Below are 20,134 nucleotides of genomic sequence, written 5' to 3'. Positions count from 1 at the left end.
CTAAACTGAGTTGGACCCATTCCTTAACTATTTTAGATATACTGGTTTATTTATTTGTTAATATGTTTCAACTTATTTTTGCCAACCTACTTTACACTTTTTCTACTTGTTATATCTTCTCTCTCGTTTTTTTCCTATCCCTTGACCTTTGTGGAAATGGTGAGTTTAAAAAAAATTTTAGGGGCACCTGGGTAGTACAGTCAGTTGGGTGTTGAACTCTTGGTTTTGGATCAGGTCATGATCTCATAGGTCATGGGATCAAGCCCTGCATCGGACCCCCAGTTCAGTGCAGTCTTCTTGGGATTTTCTCTCTCTCTCTCTGCCTCTGGTTGTCTCTCTATCTCTCTAATAAAGAAAAAATACATCTATTAAAAATAAAAATAAACTTTTAAAATTACTTTTAATTTCCTCTGCCATTTTCAGAGTTCCAAATTTGACTTCCGTATTTTAAGAACCATACCTAAATTTGTATTTTTCTGAGATATTCTCAAGTCAATTAATATCTTTTTATTCTTCCCAAACTAGACAAATTTTTACTTTTTTCCAATTTCCCCTTCCTACCCCCATCTGTCAAGAAGTGTGAAAGGGTCTGATTCTACTCTACTTGCAATCTAATAAATTCACTTGCCATAGCTTCATGGATGTGCAGAAGATGCAACCTGGGTCAGAGATTAAAGACTTTATTATTCACAGTAGTAGCAATAGCCAGAGTACTATCATTTTCTTCTCATTTCTTAGAGCTCCAGTTCCTAAAGATTGACAGCAAAAGGACCAAGTGATACCAGGACACACAGTGGGTTGCAATTATCGGAGAGACACTCTGATATTTATAAAGGGCAGTAAGCTTGAATGCTCTATGTCAGTCTTCCAAGGCTGAAGGAAAACAGCCCTTTGCTCCAGAGAGAGGCACACTCTATGTATAATGCAGTCCATGCCTCTGCTTGCAAGTCCTGAAGAAATGCAAGAGACCCATAGAAAAGGTCTCCCAAAGCCATCTTTCTTTGAATAATATCACTGGCTATTTTAAAACACACACGAAGATACTGATATAGTTATTGTCAAAATAGTAGATTTGTTACCGTATTTTATCAACTTATTCACTCACATCTGCTTCTGACATTTTATTCTTTCCCATTGTGCTCATTATTCTTGCTAAACTATATCTTTAGTGGCATTATTTGTGAGAGTCTATGGCTAATAACTTTCTGGATCTATTCTTCCTTCTTCCTTCCTTCCTTCCTTCCTTCCTTCCTTCCTTCCTTCCTTCCTTCCTTCCTTCCTTCCTTCCTTCCTTCAATAATTCATGATTTGTAATTTGACTGGGTGCAAAATTCTAGACTGATAATTATTTTTGTTCAGCACCTTGAAGGTAGGACATTATTTCTCCCTGATCCTCTGTTGCTCACATAAGTCTGCAATCAGGGTTAGTTCTTTCTCCTTTGTAACTATTTGGAATTTCTCTTCTTCCTTGATGACCTATAGTTTTATCAGTCTGTTTTGATATACAATTGACCCTTGAACAACACAGGGGTTAGGAATGCCACTACCCTTCCCCACCCAGTAAAAAGTCCACATACAACTTTTAAAAAAATTTAATTCCAAATAGTTAAAATATAGTGTTATAATAGTTCCAGGTGTACAATATAGTGAGTGATTCAACAATTCTTTACTCAGTGCTCATTACAGTAAGTGTACTCTTAATCTCTTTCACTTATTTCATCCATCCCCCACCCACCTCTGGTAACCTTCTGGGTAACCATTAGTTTTTTCTCTATATTTAAGAGCCTACTTTTTGGTTTGTCTCTTTTTTGTCATTGTTTATTTCCTAAATCCCACAAATGAGTGAAGTCTTATGGTATTTGTCTTTCCATGACTGACTTATTTCACTTAGCACTATACTTCCTAGATTCATCCATGTTGTTGCAAAAGGCAACATTTCGTTCTTTTTATGGCTGAGCAATATTATATGGTATATTATATATATACCATATATATACCATTTCTTCTTTAGCCATTCATCTATTGATGAACACTTGGGCTGTTTCCATATGTGGCTATTACAAATAATGCTGCAATAAACCTAAAGGTTAATATATCTTTTTGAATGAATATTTTTGTATTCTTTGGGTAAATACCCAGTAGTGGAATTACTGGATCATATTGTAGTTCTATTTTTTAATCTTTTGAAGAAACTTCATTACTGTTTTCCACAGTGACTGCACCAGTTTGCATTTCTACCAACAGTGCATGAGGGTCCTTTTTCTCTACATCTTCACCACCACTTCTTTCTTATATTTCTTATTTTAACCATTCTGACAGGTATGAAGTGATATCTCATTGTGGTTTTGATTTGCATTTCCCTCATGATGAATGATGTTGAGCATCTTTCTATGTGTCTGTTGGCCATTTGTATGTTTCCTTTGGAGAAAAATATCTGTTCATTACTTCTGCTCATTTTAAGTGGACTATTTGTTTTTATTGGGATATTGAGTGGTATAAATTCTTTATGTATTTTGGATACATAACCCCCTCTTGGATATATTATTTGCAAATATCTTCTCCCATTCAGTAGATTGCCTTGTAGTTTTGTTGACTGTCTCCTTTGCTGTACAGAAACTTTTTATTTTGATGTAGTCCCAATAGTTAATTTTTGCTTTTGTTTCCCTTGCCTCAGGAGACATATCTAGAAAAATGTTGACATGGCTGATGTCAAAAAAATAACTGCCTGTGCTCTCTTCTAGGATTTTTATGGTTTAAAGTCTCACATTTAGGTCTTTAATCCATTTTGAGTTTATTTTTGTGGGTGGTGTAAGCAAGTCGTCCAGTTTCATTCTTTTCCTGCCTAGTTTTCTTAGCTCCACTTTTTGAAGAGACTTGTCTTTTTCCCATTGCATATTCATTACCTTCTTTGTCAAAGATTAATTGACAATGTAATTGTTGATTTATTTCTGGGCTCTCTATTCTGTTCCATTAATCTATGTGTATATTTTTGTGCCACTACCATACTGTTTTGATGACCACAGCTTTGTAGTATATCTTGAAATCTGAGATTGTGATACTTCCAGTTTTGTTCTTTTTCAAGACTGCTTTGGCTATTTGGGCTCCATACAAATGTTAGGTTTTGTGGTTCCATACAAATGTAAGGATTATTTGTTCTATTTCTGTGAAAGATTCTGTGAATATTTTGATAGGGATTGCCTTAAATCTGTAGATTACTTTGGGCGATATGGAGATTAGTTCTTCCAGTCTGTGAATATGGAATATCTTTTCATTTTTTTTGTGTGTAGTCTTTCACCTCCTTGGTTAAATTTATTCCTAGATATTTTATTATTTTTGGTGCAATTGTAAGTAGGCTTATTTTCTTAATTTCTCTTTCTGCTACTTCATTATTAGTGTATAGAAATGCAACAGATTCCTGTATACTGATTTTGTATCTTGCAATATTACTGAATTCATTTATTGGATTAGTAGATTTCTTGGTGGAATTTTTAGGGTTTTCTCTATATAATAACATGTCATCTACAAATAGTGAAAGTTTTACTTCTTCCTTACCAATTTGGATGCCCTTTATTCATTCTTCTTGTCTGATTGCTATGGCAAAGACTTCCAGTACTATGTTGAATAAAATTTTGGAGAGTGGACATTCTTGTCTTGTTCCTGACCTTAGGAGAAAAACTCAGTTTTTCACCATTGAGTATGATGTTAACTGTGGGTTTTTCATATATGGCTTTTATGATGTTGAGGTATGTTCCTTCTAACTTTGTTGAAGGTTTTCATTATGAAGGCTATTGTACTTTGTGAAATGCTTTTTCTGCATCTATTGAAATGCTCATATGGTTTTTATCCTCTTTCACGTACAACTTTTGACTTCCCCAAAACTTAACTCGTAATAGCCTACTGTCGATCAGAAGCCTTAACAAAAACAGAAACAATATATATTTTGTATGTTATAAATATTTTATACTGTACTCTTACAATAAAGTATGTGAGAGAAAATAAAGCATTATGAAGAAAGTCATAAGAAAGTGAAAATACATCTATAGTACTATGCTGCATTTACTGAAAAAATCTGCATTTAAGTGGCTTGTGTAGTTCAAACCCATGTTGTGCAAGGTTCAACCATGTACTTTTTAAAATAAGCTTCATCCAACCTTGGCATTCAGTGGATTTTTAACTCTGAGGAATCAACTCTTTTTCTAATTCTATAACTTTCTCAGCCATTGATTAAATAATATGTCCTATACTTTTCACCATAGAAGTGTCTATTAGAAAAATATGAGGGCTTTAGGGATGCTTGGGTGGCTCAGTGGTTGAGCACCTGAACTTTGGCCCAGGGCATGATCCTGGGCATGATCCCACATCAGGCTCCCTGCATGAAGCCTGCTTCCTGTGTGTCTCGCATGAATAAATAAATAAAATCTTTAAAAAAAAAAAGAAAGAAAAATATCAGGGCTTTTTTATTTGTCCTCTTTATTGCTTAAATTTTCTACGTATTTCATTTCTTTATATTTGCAATGTTATGGCAGACATTCTTAATTTTATCTTTTAATTCACTTAAATTTATATTAACCTTATCAAGTCCATCATTTAGCTCATCTGGTGTGCTTTTCATTTTAAATGACAATATTTTATTTCTATAATTTCTGTTTTATAACTCCTTTGTTTCACAACTGTCTAATCTTATCTCATAAGTGCTAATATTCCTAACAATTTTAACTGAATTTCTCTCGAAATGCTTTTGTGTCTATTTTCTCAGATACAGACTTTCTTACTTATATGTCAATCAGTTGTCATTTATAACAATGGTATGCCTTTTATATTTTTAAATTATTGCTCAGTTTTACTCCTTGGGAATTGATGTTCATGTAAGTTTCAGCCTCCTACCATTTGTGGGGTGCAAGACTTAGTTTCCAGATCTGCTTTTGTCAATATCCCAAATCTCACAGCCTATGCATGGTCCCAGCTTTCATGAGTCTTTTTGTTTCAACTTTAGCTTACCTCTGTGGAATATTTATTTATGGAAACTGGAGTTTTTATTTTTCCTATTTGGAGCTCAATTAAATACTTTGAAAAATTATCTCTGTTTTTATATATTTGGAAGAGAGAGTATGTTGTGTCAGCCATATTTATCTTATTAGTCTTTAAAGAATATTTGTAATAAAGATGCATGATAAAAGAACAGTGGTTTGAGAGAAAAACTAGTGAATAAAAGAACTTCTAGAATAGAAGATAGTAAAATGTGTTTGTGGAAAGAAGTAATGGTGGAACCAGAGAGAATAATTCCACTAAAAAGTAGGGGGCTGGGTGTTGGTAGTGATCTCTCCTTTCTCATTCATGATTTTATTAATTTGAGTCTTCTCTCTCTTCTTTTTAATAAGGCTGGCTAATGGTTTAGCTATCTTATTAATTCTTTCAAAGAACCAACTCCTGGTTCTGTTGATCTGTTCCACAGTTCTTCTGGTCTCGATTTCGTTGAGTTCTGCTCGAATCTTTATTAACTCCCTTCTTCTCTTGGGTGTAGGATCTATTTGCTGTTTTTTCTCTAGCTCCTTTATGTGTAAGATTAGCTTTTGTATTTGAGTTCTTTCCAGTTTTTGAATGGATGCTTGTATTGCGATGTATTTCCCCCTTAGGACTGCTTTTGCTGCATCCCAAAGATTTTGAACGGTTGTATCTTCATTCTCATTAGTTTCCATGAATCTTTTTAATTCTTCCTTAATTTCCTGGTTGACCCTTTTATCTTTTAGCAGGATGGTCCTTAACCTCCACGTGTTTGAGGTCCTTCCAAACTTCTTGTTGTGATTTAGTTCTAATTTCAAGGCATTATGGTCTGAGAATATGCAGGGGACAATCCCAATCTTTTGGTATCGGTTCAGACCCGATTTGTGACCCAATATGTGGTCTATTCTGGAGAAAGTTCCATGTGCGCTTGAGAAGAATGTGTATTCAGTTGAGTTTGGATGTAAAGTTCTGTAGATATCTGTGAAATCCATCTGGTCCAGTGTATCATTTAACGCTCTCGTTTCTTTGGAGATGTTGTGCTTAGAAGACCTATCGAGTATAGAAAGAGCTAGATTGAAGTCACCAAGTATAAGTGTATTATTATCTAAGTATTTCTTCACTTTGGTTAATAATTGATTTATATATTTGGCAGCTCCCACATTTGGGGCATATATATTGAGGATTGTTAAGTCTTCTTGTTGAATAGATCCTTTAAGTATGATATAGTGTCCCTCTTCATCTCTCACTACAGTCTTTGGGGTAAATTTTAGTTTATCTGATATAAGGATGGCTACCCCTGCTTTCTTTTGAGGACCATTCGAATGGTAAATGGTTCTCCAACCTTTTATTTTCAGGCTGTAGGTGTCCTTCTGTCTAAAATGAGTCTCTTGTAGACAGCAAATAGATGGGTCCTGCTTTTTTATCCAGTCTGAAACCCTGCGCCTTTTGATGGGGTCATTAAGCCCCTTCACATTCAGAGTTACTATTGAGAGATATGAGTTTAGTGTCATCATGATATCTATTCAGTCCTTGTTTTTGTGGACTGTTCCACTGAACTTCTTCTTAAAGGGGAATTTTAAGAGTCCCCCTTAAAATCTCTTGCAGAGCTGGTTTGGAGGTCACATATTCTTTTAGTTGCTGCCTGTCTTGGAAGCTCTTTATCTCTCCTTCCATTTTGAATGAGAGCCTTGCTGGATAAAGTATTCTTGGTTGCATGTTCTTCTCATTTAGGACCCTGAATATATCCTGCCAGCCCTTTCTGGCCTGCCAGGTCTCTGTGGAGAGGGCTGGGGGCTGAGAGAATCATAGAAGAGACTGAAGGAGATGGTATCACAAGTCCAAGCAGGACTTTTGTAGAACTTAAGATGAGGACATAGATTTGGCATGAGTTGAAACTGGTCAGATAATTCAGGCATCACGTCATGGAGGTTATGTTAAGCCATGCTTAGAGTATTAACTCTTTAGAGGCATAACTTTGAATATATGTATATAATATCCTCTCCATACACTTACCAGTTCTCTGACAGCAGCTAGATATCTCAAGATTTAATTCAATTCTGGCATTATCTATCTGGTATTAGTGTCAGATACCACAAATTAAGAACTGAGTTCCACAAGACTACTCCCTCACACCACTACAGATACCAGTTCAAGTCCAAGTTGTCACTTGTGCTTCTAACTGAACAGCCATAAAACAGGTTGTCATGAGCACACTATGAAGGGACATACACGAGTTGTGTATTTCCACAATGTCAGCTTTATTCAATCATAAAGCAAAGTTAAATCACAATTATAAAGCAGGTTCAGGATTTCAAACTCATGACATTTCACCATGTGATTAAACTTGGCTTCTTACACAGCACACAGAGCAGGGCATAAGACAAACCACAAAACAAACAAGATAACAGAAGGGTGTAGGAAGTTAACGAACCAAATGTGAAATCAGTCTGTGGGTATGCAGTTGAGATAAGGCCTCGGTCTGGTCTGGGTCTACTCTCAGCAGTTACTGCTGCTTATGTTTAAGCAGTGAAGGATCTTGGTTCTGTTCAGAAATCAAACCAGCAGAGCCTTCAGTGGCAGTTGCCTTTTTTAAGTGGTCAGACATAGAGGAGTCATGTCTGAAGAGTCTGACAGTTTGCTGCCCATATCCTCCCTTTTTAAAAGGGATTTGATTGGTTTGGGGCCCCTGCAGACCTCCTCTGGTTCTGCTCATTATCAGTTCTGGGGTGTGGGATGACGTTGCTCCCAGTGATATCTCCTAGCTGCGATACTTTTAACTGCTTGTGTCATTGCTTGACTCAGGCTCCCACTTGACATGAGAGACTCCATTTTGCTATCTACACAGAGGCTCCCATGATCCCCTCCTTGGGTTTGACAATTTGCTCACAGAACTCCGGAAAATAGTTTACCTACCTGATTACAAGTTTATTATAAAAATACACAATTCAGAAACAGCCAGATGGAAGAAATGCACACATCAAGATTTGGGGGAATGGGTAGAACTTCTATGCCCTCTCCAGGTGCACCATCCTCCCAACACTTCCACATGTTCAACCCAGAAGTTCTTTAATTCCCTTTGGTTAGGACTTTTTATAGAGGTTTCATTACATAGACACGATTGATTAAATCACTGGCTATTGATAATTACTCAATCTCCAACCCCTCTACTTCATAAATGTCAGAAGTAGAGTTGAAAGTTCCAACCCTATAATTACTTGGTTGGTTCCCTTGACAATCATCTCTCCATTGTAGGTGGGGTATCTGGGAGCTTCTAGCCACCAGTCATCCCATTAGCATACAAAAAAACCCACTTATTTCTTCAGAGATTCCAAAGATTTTAGGAACTGTGTGCTAGGAAATAGGGGTAAACACCAAATATATATGCTTATGTATACATTTTATTATGTCACAACTCAATATACACCCAGATAATAAATCTGTCTGAGTTGAATTCTAATGATTCAACTCACAGGAAATTATTGTGTAAACCAGAATACCAATGTTTTACAATGGAAAGTAAACATTTCACAAGGACTGGACTGTTTCTGTGGGCTGATCAGCGTATTCTCTTACAGAAGAAAGTTACCTAGGAAGCCAAATTACAAGCAGTGGATTTGTTGGTGAGTAAAGAATCAGAATAACAAAAGCTAATTGTAATATTAATAGTTAATGCCTATAGAGCTATGGTAGCACAAAGTACTACATAGGAATGTACCTTTCAAAAGAACTAGTTAAATTAGACCAACGGTCAAGGGACAGCTTTATAGTACAGGGTCATACTGCCCTTTGACACCATTTTTCTATGTTTCATGTTTATTGCTTTTATTTACACATTAAAATGAACAGTGGCAAACAATTACTACCATTATTAGTAAATTTCTACAGCTATAATTCCAGTCTCCATCACTTCTAATTGATAGTGCATGCAGGCTATGTATAAATCAACTTACCTAATTTTCTTTTTTTTTTTTTTTTTAATTATTTTTTTTTATTGGTGTTCAATTTACTAACATACAGAATAACACCCAGTGCCCGTCACCCATTCACTCCCACCCCCCGCCCTCCTCCCCTTCTACCACCCCTAGTTCGTTTCCCAGAGTTAGCAGTCTTTACGTTCTGTCTCCCTTTCTGATATTTCCCACACATTTCTTCTCCCTTCCCTTATTTTCCCTTTCACTATTATTTATATTCCCCAAATGAATGAGAACATATAATGTTTGTCCTTCTCCGACTGACTTACTTCACTCAGCATAATACCCTCCAGTTCCATCCACGTTAAAGCAAATGGTGGGTATTTGTCATTTCTAATAGCTGAGTAATATTCCATTGTATACATAAACCACATCTTCTTTATCCATTCATCTTTCGTTGGACACCGAGGCTCCTTCCACAGTTTGGCTATAGTGGCCATTGCTGCTAGAAACATCGGGGTGCAGGTGTCCCGGCGTTTCATTGCATTTGTATCTTTGGGGTAAATCCCCAACAGTGCAATTGCTGGGTCGTAGGGCAGGTATATTTTTAACTGTTTGAGGAACCTCCACACAGTTTTCCAGAGTGGCTGCACAAGTTCACATTCCCACCAACAGTGTAGGAGGGTTCCCTTTTCTCCGCATCCTCTCCAACATTTGTTGTTTCCTGCCTTGTTAATTTTCCCCATTCTCACTGGTGTGAGGTGGTATCTCATTGTGGTTTTGATTTGTATTTCCCTGATGGCAAGTGATGCAGAGCATTTTCTCATATGCATGTTGGCCATGTCTATGTCTTCCTCTGTGAGATTTCTGTTCATGTCTTTTGCCCATTTCATGATTGGATTGTTTGTTTCTTTGGTGTTGAGTTTAATAAGTTCTTTATAGATCTTGGAAACTAGCCCTTTATCTGATATGTCATTTGCAAATATCTTCTCCCATTCTGTAGGTTGTCTTTGAGTTTTGTTGACTGTATCCTTTGCTGTGCAAAAGCTTCTTATCTTGATGAAGTCCCAATAGTTCATTTTTGCTTTTGTTTCTTTTGCCTTTGTGGATGTATCTTGCAAGAAGTTACTATGGCCGAGTTCAAAAAGGGTGTTGCCTGTGTTCTTCTCTAGGATTTTGATGGAATCTTGTCTCACATTTAGATCTTTCATCCATTTTGAGTTTATCTTTGTGTATGGTGAAAGAGAGTGGTCTAGTTTCATTCTTCTGCATGTGGATGTCCAATTTTCCCAGCACCATTTATTGAAGAGACTGTCTTTCTTCCAATGGATAGTCTTTCCTCCTTTATCGAATATTAGTTGCCCATAAAGTTCAGGGTCCACTTCTGGATTCTCTATTCTGTTCCACTGATCTATGTGTCTGTTTTTGTGCCAGTACCACACTGTCTTGATGACCACAGCTTTGTAGTACAACCTGAAATCTGGCATTGTGATGCCCCCAGATATGGTTTTCTTTTTTAAAATTCCCCTGGCTATTCGGGGTCTTTTCTGATTCCACACAAATCTTAAAATAATTTGTTCTAACTCTCTGAAGAAAGTCCATGGTATTTTGATAGGGATTGCATTAAACGTGTATATTGCCCTGGGTAACATTGACATTTTCACAATATTAATTCTGCCAATCCATGAGCATGGAATATTTTTCCATCTCTTTGTGTCTTCCTCAATTTCTTTCAGAAGAGTTCTATAGTTTTGAGGGTATAGATCCTTTACATCTTTGGTGAGGTTTATTCCTAGGTATCTTATGCTTTTGGGTGCAATTGTAAATGGGATTGACTCCTTAATTTCTCTTTCTTCAGTCTCATTGTTAGTGTATAGAAATGCCACTGACTTCTGGGCATTGATTTTGTATCCTGCCACGCTACCGAATTGCTGTATGAGTTCTAGCAATCTTGGGGTGGAGACTTTTGGGTTTTCTATGTAGAGTATCATGTCATCGGCGAAGAGAGAGAGTTTGACTTCTTCTTTGCCAATTTGAATGCCTTTAATGTCTTTTTGTTGTCTGATTGCTGAGGCTAGGACTTCCAGTACTATGTTGAATAGCAGTGGGGAGAGTGGACATCCCTGTCTTGTTCCTGATCTTAGGGGAAAGGCTCCCAGTGCTTCCCCATTAAGAATGATATTTGCTGTGGGCTTTTCATAGATGGCTTTTAAGATGTCGAGGAATGTTCCCTCTATCCCTACACTCTGAAGAGTTTTAATCAGGAATGGATGCTGTATTTTGTCAAATGCTTTCTCTGCATCCAATGAGAGGATCATATGGTTCTTGGTTTTTCTCTTGCTGATATGATGAATCACATTGATTGTTTTACGGGTGTTGAACCAGCCTTGTGTCCCAGGGATAAATCCTACTTGGTCATGGTGAGTAATTTTCTTAATGTACTGTTGGATCCTATTGGCCAGTATCTTGTTGAGAATTTTTGCATCCATGTTCATCAGGGATATTGGTCTGTAATTCTCCTTTTTGGCGGGGTCTTTGTCTGGCTTTGGAATTAAGGTGATGCTGGCTTCATAGAACGAATTTGGAAGTACTCCATCTCTTTCTATCTTTCCAAACAGCTTTAGGAGAATAGGTATGATTTCTTCTTTAAACGTTTGATAAAATTCTCCTGGAAAGCCATCTGGCCCTGGACTCTTGTGTCTTGGGAGGTTTTTGATGACTGCTTCAATTTCCTCCCTGGTTATTGGCCTGTTCAGGTTTTCTATTTCTTCCTGTTCCAGTTTTGGTAGTTTGTGGCTTTCCAGGAATGCGTCCATTTCTTCTAGATTGCCTAATTTATTGGCGTATAGCTGTTCATAATATGTTTTTAAAATCGTTTGTATTTCCTTGGTGTTGGTAGTGATCTCTCCTTTCTCATTCATGATTTTATTAATTTGAGTCTTCTCTCTCTTCTTTTTAATAAGGCTGGCTAATGGTTTAGCTATCTTATTAATTCTTTCAAAGAACCAACTCCTGGTTCTGTTGATCTGTTCCACAGTTCTTCTGGTCTCGATTTCGTTGAGTTCTGCTCGAATCTTTATTAATTCCCTTCTTCTCTTGGGTGTAGGATCTATTTGCTGTTTTTTCTCTAGCTCCTTTATGTGTAAGGTTAGCTTTTGTATTTGAGTTCTTTCCAGTTTTTGAATGGATGCTTGTATTGCGATGTATTTCCCCCTTAGGACTGCTTTTGCTGCATCCCAAAGATTTTGAACGGTTGTATCTTCATTCTCATTAGTTTCCATGAATCTTTTTAATTCTTCCTTAATTTCCTGGTTGACCCTTTTATCTTTTAGCAGGATGGTCCTTAACCTCCATGTGTTTGAGGTCCTTCCAAACTTCTTGTTGTGATTTAGTTCTAATTTCAAGGCATTATGGTCCGAGAATATGCAGGGGACAATCCCAATCTTTTGGTATCGGTTCAGACCCGATTTGTGACCCAATATGTGGTCTATTCTGGAGAAAGTTCCATGTGCGCTTGAGAAGAATGTGTATTCAGTTGAGTTTGGATGTAAAGTTCTGTAGATATCTGTGAAATCCATCTGGTCCAGTGTATCATTTAAAGCTCTCGTTTCTTTGGAGATGTTTTGCTTAGAAGACCTATCGAGTATAGAAAGAGCTAGATTGAAGTCACCAAGTATAAGTGTATTATTATCTAAGTATTTCTTCACTTTGGTTAATAATTGATTTATATATTTGGCAGCTCCCACATTCGGAGCATATATATTGAGGATTGTTAAGTCCTCTTGTTGAATAGATCCTTTAAGTATGATATAGTGTCCCTCTTCATCTCTCACTACAGTCTTTGGGGTAAATTTTAGTTTATCTGATATAAGGATGGCTACCCCTGCTTTCTTTTGAGGACCATTCGAATGGTAAATGGTTCTCCAACCTTTTATTTTCAGGCTGTAGGTGTCCTTCTGTCTAAAATGAGTCTCTTGTAGACAGCAAATAGATGGGTCCTGCTTTTTTATCCAGTCTGAAACCCTGCGCCTTTTGATGGGGTCATTAAGCCCGTTCACATTCAGAGTTACTATTGAGAGATATGAGTTTAGTGTCATCATGATATCTATTCAGTCTTTGTTTTTGTGGACTGTTCCACTGAACTTCTTCTTAAAGGGGAATTTTAAGAGGCCCCCTTAAAATTTCTTGCAGAGCTGGTTTGGAGGTCACATATTCTTTTAGTTGCTGCCTGTCTTGGAAGCTCTTTATCTCTCCTTCCATTTTGAATGAGAGCCTTGCTGGATAAAGTATTCTTGGTTGCATGTTCTTCTCATTTAGGACCCTGAATATATCCTGCCAGCCCTTTCTGGCCTGCCAGGTCTCTGTGGAGAGGTCTGCTGTTACCCTAATACTCCTCCCCATAAAAGTCAGGGATTTCTTGTCTCTTGCTGCTTTAAGGATCTTCTCCTTATCTTTGGAATTTGCAAGCTTCACAATTAAATGTCGAGGTGTTGAACGGTTTTTATTGATTTTAGGGGGGGATCTCTCTATTTCCTGGATCTGAATGCCTGTTTCCCTTCCCAGATTAGGAAAGTTTTCAGCTAGAATTTGTTCAAATACATATTCTGGCCCTCTGTCCCTTTCGGCGCCCTCGGGAACCCCAATTAAACGTAGGTTTTTCTTCCTCAGGCTGTCGTTTATTTCCCTTAATCTATCTTCATGGTCTTTTAATTGTTTGTCTCTTTTTTCCTCAGTTTCCCTCTTTGCTATCAACTTGTCTTCTAGGTCACTCACTCGTTCTTCCACCTCGTTAACCCTCGTCGTTAGGACTTCTAGTTTGGATTGCATCTCATTCAATTGATTTTTAATTTCTGCCTGATTAGCTCTAAATTCTGCAGTCATGAAGTCTCTTGAGTCCTTTATACTTTTTTCTAGAGCCACCAGTAGCTGTATAATAGTGCTTCTGAATTGGCTTTCTGACATTGAATTGTAATCCAGATTTTGTAACTCTGTGGGAGAGAGGACTGTTTCTGATTCTTTCTTTTGAGGTGAGGTTTTCCTTCTAGTCATTTTGCTCAGTGCAGAGTGGCCAAAAGCAAGTTGTATTGGGAAAAAGAGAAAAAGAGAGGAGAGAAAGAAGGAAAGAAAAGAGAAAGAGAAAAAAAAAGGGAAGAAAAAAAAAAAACGAAAGAAAAAAAAAAAGAAGAAAAAGAGAAAGAAAAAGAAAGGAGAAAAAAAGGGGGTGGGGGAAGGAAACAAATCAAAAAGCAAAACAAAATAAAAACAAAAACAAAAACAAACAAACAAAAAAAGAACCACCGGGGAGTATCTTCTGATTCTGTGTTCTTTAAGTCCCTTGGCTTCTCCTGGAAGTTGTCCGTCTAGCTGGTGTTCTGGGGGAGGGGCCTGTTGTGCTGATTTTCAGGTGTTAGCAGTTGGGGGAGCTGCTCTGCCCCTGCCTGGTGCAGGGCTCGGTGGGGGTTGTTTACCCCGTGAGGCCGCAGGAGGAACAGCCCCAGTGGCGGGGCAGCTCTGGAAACCTGGATTCAGCTCCGGCAGGAACTCCGTCTGCAGGGCCTGGAGGCTCCGGGGCGGGGCCGCTGATCTGCTCAGCTGGGGCAGGAGCGTCCTCGCTGTCCTGGGCCCTCCCGGCCTCTGCCTGTCCCGGGGGAGGCGGGATCCTGGGCTGTGTCCCGGCGCCCTGTGCTCCGGAGCCTGCGCTGGTGGATTCGCGCTCCCGGGCCGCGCAGCCCCCTCCGCGGAGCCGCCGCCCGAACCCCTCCGAGCTGCTCCTGGAACCGCGCAGCCCCCTCCGCACGGAGCCTCTTCCTCTGCCCGAGCCCCTCCGAGCTGCTCCCGGGGCCGCGCAGCCCCCTCCGCGGAGCCGCCGCCCGAGCCCCTCCGAGCTGCTCCGGTCCCGCCGGGTCCCCCGTGCGCGCTGCAGCCCTTAGGGAGCTCGGCGCACTCTCCTGGGCGCGCAGTTGCTGTTAGTGTCCCCGGGATCCCGAGGGCATCCCCTCCCTCCTGGGTCCTGCTCCAACTCCCCGCGAGCCCCTTTCCGCCCGGGAAGGTCGGTGCAGCTCCTGCTCCTCCGGGACGGGGCTCTCCTGTCCTGGGGACACTCGCCCCGGCCTCAGCCCGGCTCCTCGCGGGCCCCTCCCCTTGGAGGCCTTTGTTTCTTTACTTCTTTTTCCCCGTCTTCCTACCTTGATAGAAGCGCGAACCCTTCTCACTGTAGCATTCCAGCTGGTCTCTCTTTAAATCTCAGGCCGAATTCATAGATTTTCAGGATAATTTGAAGGTTTTCTAGGTAGTTTGGTGGAGACAGGTGATTTGGGGACCCTACTCTTCCGCCATCTTGCTCCTCCCCCAACTTACCTAATTTTCACAGTTACATGAAATACGTAGCCTTAACCTTATTCCAAAGATGAGAAAGCTGAGACATTAAAAAGTTATATAAATTGAATAAAACTACATTAGAAATAGTTTACTTGAATTTAAATTGTTTGCCTTGAAATTTCATGTCTTTGAGATCAGTTGATTAACTATAAGCCCAGATAGGTTAATTATTTTCTGATAGGATGCTGAAGCCACTGAGCCTGGATGTTCCTGAAGCACTTTAGCCACTCATTACTGAGGGACACTTCTTGTACAGATGGCTAATCTCATTAATTACACTTCTCCCAATTTCATTCTCAGCATGCAAACTAGAAGTTATGAGGAATATCTTGCTGACAACCCCCATCTGCCTTACTAGAATATCTCTGTAAGCAAAATAGATTCATCTTCTTCTGAAATAAGAGTCAGAGGGAAGGAAAGGACATGGGTGCAATAGTGAAAAATTGGGAAAGCACAAGAGTTAAAGAGGGAAAATTTATATGTAGTAATTTATGTGTTCTCGGTGAAGTAGTAGCTAAAGTCATCCTTTTGCTCTAATGGTGAAAGTTGCATTTTTGAGGTCAGTGCCTTTAGTGATATTTAAATTTCAACCAGGCAATATCAGGGAAAGAAAGATGATAAGCTATAGGTGAGAATAAATGTCTAGAGATCCAAAAAAGTAGAGTCACAAAATCTACTTTAGTAATACTCTGCTGAGGAAGTTGAGAGAGTAACCAGTAAGTTTATGTACATAGAGGTGCCCAATATAAGATGGATATCTGCTCTTGGGTTTAAAACAGAGATCTAGAATGGAGTTATGGCTTTGAGAGTCATCAGCTTGACCAGTACTTGATACTTGAAGCAAATGTAATGAATGAGATGACCCAATCAAATATATAGACCTGGAAAGCAACAAGGCAGAGTGGAATCCTAGAGATGAGATAAATGTTGGGCAGGGCAAGGGTAGCCCTCAGTGGAAACCAAGAAAAAGCAATGAGAAATATGGAGGAAGCCCAAAAATGGAAAGACAAGGAAATCTGTGTTTAAGATAATACACATAGTCAGATGCCTAGGTGGCTTAGTGGTTGAGTGTCTGCTTTTGGCTTAGTTCATGATCCCAGGGTCCTGGGACCAAGTCCTGCATTGGGCTCCCCACAGGGAGCCTGCTTCTCTCTCTGCCTATGCCTCTAGCTCTCTCTGTGTCTCTCATGAATAAATAAATAAAAATCTTTAAAAAAAGATAATACACATAGTCTGTGTATGTCTGAGTCATCATCATATGCACTTTTTAGACAGTGCACACACATCATAAATACTGGATGATAGAAATGATTTTATTTTTCTAATAATTTCTTCAAGATGCTTGAGAGGCGATTGGTAACATGTAAAGAACATTGATTTTTACAATTAGGAGCCCTAGGCTTAGTCTTAGTTATTAGATGTTCTCTATGACTTTGTGACCTACTTTCTCTCAGCATCAATGTTTATGAGACTTTTTTATACACAGAGAGCCACTCTATAAAAAAAGATTTTAAAAAAAGTTGTTTTTTTAATTTTATTTTTATTTTTATTTTTATTTTTTTATTTTTTAAAAAAGTTGTTTAAAGTAAGAAGCTTAACTATTTATTATTAAACTTGTTTAAAAAAATAACTTGTGGGGACGCCCAGCAGCCAAAATGAAGGTGAAGATGCTGAGCCGGAACCCGGACAACTAGTCTGCGAAAACCAAGCTGGACTTACAACGAGTTCCAAGAAACTATGATCCTACCTTACATCCTTTTGAGGTCCCAATAGAGTATGTAAGAGCTTTAAATGCTACCAAACTGGAACGGGTATTTGCAAAACCATTTCTTGCTTCCCTGGATGGTCACCGAGATGGAGTCAATTGCTTGGCAAAGCATCCAAAGAGCCTGGCTGCTGTCCTTTCTGGGGCATGTGATGGAGAGGTTAGAATTTGGAATTTGACTAAACGAAAATGTATCCGCACAATACAAGCACATGAAGGTTTTGTACGAGGAATATGTACTCGATTTTGTGGGACTTCTTTTTTTACTGTTGGTGATGACAAAACTGTGAAGCAGTGGAAAATGGATGGACCAGGCTATGGAGAAGAGGAGGAACCATTGCATACAATACTAGGAAAGACAGTGTATACAGGAATTGATCATCACTGGAAAGAAGCTGTTTTTGCCACATGTGGACAGCAAGTAGACATTTGGGATGAGCAAAGAACAAGTCCTATATGTTCAATGACCTGGGGATTCGACAGTATAAGTAGTGTTAAATTTAATCCAATTGAGACATTTCTCTTGGGAAGTTGTGCTTCTGACAGAAATACAGTACTATATGATATGAGGCAAGCTACTCCCCTGAAAAAGGTCATCTTAGATATGAGGACAAATACAATATGTTGGAACCCTATGGAAGCTTTCATTTTTACTGCAGCAAATGAAGATTACAACTTATATACTTTTGATATGCGTGCACTGGACACTCCCGTAATGGTACACATGGATCATGTATCTGCGGTGCTTGATGTGGATTATTCTCCCACTGGGAAAGAGTTTGTGTCAGCTAGTTTTGATAAATCTATTCGTATCTTTCCTGTGGACAAAAGTAGAAGCAGGGAGGTCTATCACACAAAGAGAATGCAACGTGTTATCTGTGTGAAATGGACTTCTGACAGCAAATATATTATGTGTGGATCTGATGAAATGAACATTCATCTATGGAAAGCTAATGCTTCTGAAAAATTGGGTGTGCTTACATCACGAGAAAAAGCAGCCAAAGATTATAACCAGAAGTTGAAGGAGAAATTTCAACATCATCCTCACATAAAACGCATTGCTCGGCACCTACCAAAATCCATCTACAGCCAGATCCAGGGACAGCGCATCATGAAGGAAGCTCCCCGACGAAAGGAGGTGAATCGTCTCAAACACAGCAAGCCCGGATCCGTGTCGATTGTCCCAGAGAAGAAGAAACACATAGTGGCAGTTGTGAAATAATACTTGGTATCCCTACCAATCCTGAGGTCTAATCATTTGTTACCTATTGATATGCGGACTCTGCAAATAAAGTACTGGTTCTAGAATAATAACACACGGTTTAGTTACAGGTAGAGCACTATGTACCGTGAGAAATGGTCCTGAAAGGTGGCCTGGTTGTTAAGACTGTCCAACATTTTAACCCTGATCTGCTTTCTTATTTCACTCAAGAATACAGTATTTGCAAACTAACTGTTTATTACCGTTAGAAATTGCAGATATACTTCCTCTTTGACCTGTTATTGTAGATATACTATACATTTGAATTTATGTTTAAGACCAAACCTCTCATTTGTTACCTTTAATGCTACTTTGGGTAACTACTGCAGTGATTCTTCCTGATGATACATAACATGTGGAAGAATTATGTCAGAACTTTCTCAATTCAATTTTCTGTGCTTTATTTTTATTTGGCTTTTTGAGAGTTTAAAGATGATCAGTCTGCATTTATATAACTTTTATAAGAATTATAACTTATGGTTTAAGATGATAAAACATCCTTTTCTCTGCATTGTAAAAAAAAATAACTTGTGATGGGAAAAATGTAAATGACAGTGGAGATAATGTTTGTCTTAAAACACTAACGAGTTTTCACATCTATAGAAGTTTAATTCATACATATATTGTGTTTGAGAGAATAGTTTATTCACTCTTATTAGGGATGCTTTTTTGAATTTTTGTTCTTTATATTTATTTATTCTTTATATTTATTTATTTATATATTCTTTATATGTTATGAGGTATGTTCAGGATTGTCTTCATGTGGAACTATCCTTATGCTATTAAAATTATTTCTTTATCTCTAACATAAATTTTGCCTAAAATCTCTATTCCCTAATATTACTATAGCAATAGTATATTTTGTTATTTTAGTATTGTTTATCTTTTGGTGTTTTTTAAATGTAATACTTTTGTATATTTAGGTATTAAGTACATTGTGTGTAAACAACAAATAACTTTTTAAAAAGTCCTATCTTAAAATCTCTGTTTTTTTATGGTTAAAAATAATCCATTTATTACTTGTATTTCTTGTGATTAATAATTTGGATTCATTTTGATTACCTTAGTTTATCTCTTCTATTTATAATGGTGCTTTGTTGTTGGTTGCCTCTTGTTTTTGTCTGGCAACTTATTTTTGAATAATTGGTTACCTTTTATAAAATCATAAGACAGATTTTTTCCATTGTCTCCTGATCTTTATATTTGCTGATATGAAATCTGCAAACCTTTTAATGGTCACTTTTTAATTAATTAATTAATTAATTAATTAATTATTTTAAAAGATCTTATTATTTATTTGAGAGAGAGAGAGAGAGCATGAGCTGGAAGTGGGGGACAGAGGAAGGGGAAGAGAGAGAAGCAGACTCCCCACTGAGCAGGGAATCCAATGTGGGGCTCATCCCAGGACCCCAGGACCATGACCTGAGCTGAAGGCAGATGCTTAACCGACTGAGCTACGTAGGCACCCCAATGGTCACTTTTTTAGAGATGATCTCTATTTCTCCAACTTGGTTTCAATATTTTCTCTTTGATTTGGTATTATGAAAATTTATTCTGGTGTGCCTTGTGCAAATTTATTTTTTTTATCCTCAGGATTTTACTATATTTGCTTACATTGTGGACTGATGATCTCTTCTGGAAAGTTCTCTGCTATTTATCTTTAAATTTCTACATTGCCACTATTTTCTCTGTTATTCTTCTGACTCTCCTATTGAAAGTGTTTTAGACTTTTTCAATTTATTCTTCATGTTTTAACTGTGTATTTATATTTTCTATTGTTTGTAGTCCTGGGTAATTTTTTCCAGACTATTTCCCAGT

At 38.1% G+C, this 20,134-nt stretch overlaps 1 protein-coding gene across 31 annotated transcripts in view; it reads left to right on the top strand.

The window, feature by feature from the left end:
* Positions 1–20,134, top strand: part of LOC102154803 (DDB1- and CUL4-associated factor 13-like) — a 212,062-nt gene that overhangs the window by 105,381 nt on the left and 86,547 nt on the right. For 11 of the 31 annotated variants that reach the window (XM_038526291.1, XM_038526290.1, XM_038526289.1 and 8 more), the window contains 2 exons: positions 8,577–8,621; positions 16,938–18,641. The exons of 10 other annotated variants lie outside the window; for them this stretch is intronic. In XM_038526291.1, coding sequence (XP_038382219.1) covers positions 17,357–18,277 — 921 coding nt within the window. In that variant the 5' untranslated portion in view covers positions 8,577–8,621; positions 16,938–17,356 and the 3' untranslated portion in view covers positions 18,278–18,641. Of the gene's footprint in view, positions 1–8,576; positions 8,622–15,590; positions 15,606–16,937; positions 18,642–20,134 lie in introns of those variants that run through there. 10 more of the 31 variants (XR_005353649.1, XR_005353647.1, XR_005353653.1 and 7 more) reach the window with 3 other exon arrangements.

This window comes from Canis lupus, chromosome 1, assembly GCF_011100685.1.
Source record: "Canis lupus familiaris isolate Mischka breed German Shepherd chromosome 1, alternate assembly UU_Cfam_GSD_1.0, whole genome shotgun sequence".
NCBI lineage: Eukaryota > Metazoa > Chordata > Mammalia > Carnivora > Canidae > Canis > Canis lupus.
The sequence above is the reverse complement of the archived record's forward strand: the minus strand, read 5'-3'. Positions and strand labels throughout refer to the sequence as shown.